Source organism: Oxyura jamaicensis, unplaced genomic scaffold, assembly GCF_011077185.1.
Source record: "Oxyura jamaicensis isolate SHBP4307 breed ruddy duck unplaced genomic scaffold, BPBGC_Ojam_1.0 oxyUn_random_OJ102363, whole genome shotgun sequence".
In the NCBI taxonomy this organism is placed as follows: Eukaryota; Metazoa; Chordata; class Aves; order Anseriformes; family Anatidae; genus Oxyura; species Oxyura jamaicensis.
Genome location: NW_023312245.1, coordinates 3184 through 4272, shown reverse-complemented (window position 1 = coordinate 4272; position 1089 = coordinate 3184). Strand labels below are relative to the sequence as shown.

Genomic DNA, 1089 nt, shown 5'->3' with positions numbered 1-1089 from the left:
GTTCAGTAAATTTGGGTGATGTTGAGGAAACCTGAGCATGGTTCAGTAAATTTTGGGTGCTGTTGAAGAAACTTGGGCACGGTTCAGTAAATTTGGGTGCTGTTGAAGAAATTTGGGCACAATTCAGTAAATCTGAACGCGCTGCAAAAAACTTGACCTCAAACCAAGACCGCGGAGGAAATTTGGGCACGGTTCATGAAATTTGGGCACGGTTCAAGGTTCTGGGCACACTCGGAGCTCCAGGTGGGCAGATATCGCAGCGGTGGGTTTTGTGACAGCCGTGCATGGGCTCTGAGCCACCGTGAGCAGCTTTCGCGCAGTAGTAGGTGGCGGTGTCTTCGGCCTTGAGGCTGTTCATCTGCAGGGTGGCCGTGCTCTGCCCGTTGTTCCTGGAGATGGTGAAGCGTCCCTTCACCGCCGACGCGTAGTATGTGCTACTACCACTGCTGTTAATAGCTGCGACGTACTCGAGCGCCTTCCCGGGCGCCTGTCGCATCCATCCCATGCCGTAGCTGCTGAAGGTGTATCCGGAGCCCTTGCAGACCAGGGTCAGGGACCCCCCGGGCTTCACCAGGCCCCCTCCGGTCTCGTCCAACGTGGCCGCCCGCAGCCCTGGGGAGGAAGGACAGAGAGCGGTGGGCTCAGCCGCACGGCACGGGCCCCCGCACGGCCGTGGGGAGCCGGGGCCGCCGGCAGCCTCCGCGGGACCAGGCCCTACCTGGGACGGCGGCCAGGAGGAGGAGGAGGGCGAAGGCATGAGGCCGAGGACTCATGGTGGTGAGGGGAAGGGGACGCTGGGTGCTGTGGACATGCTGGGGTCTGGCGTATTTAAAGGCGCCCGGAGGGGGAATTTGCATGGGGAGCGGGCTCCAAGGCGGGGGGGGTCGGTTTCGTGGGGAGGGGCCTGGGACCAGGTTTCGCGCCACGCTCGTTAGCGGCGTGCATCGGGATGTTTAATTGCCATCCTTGATTGGCGCCCGACAGTTGAGCGCGTTGACTCGTTTCGTTGCGCTCTCTGCCATGCGTTAATTGGGCGCACTGAGTTGTTTAATTGCCGGCCTTAGCATGGACTCATCGTGTTCCCTCGTT

General features: G+C 60.7%; 1 gene segment (V, D, J or C); it reads right to left on the bottom strand.

Moving 5' to 3' along the window:
• Positions 1-178: 178 nt before the first annotated feature.
• On the bottom strand, positions 179-867 carry LOC118160160. The segment is given in 2 exon segments: positions 179-612; positions 719-867. Coding segments are annotated over 2 exon segments (558 nt in total).
• Between the last annotated feature and the right edge of the window lie 222 nt (positions 868-1089).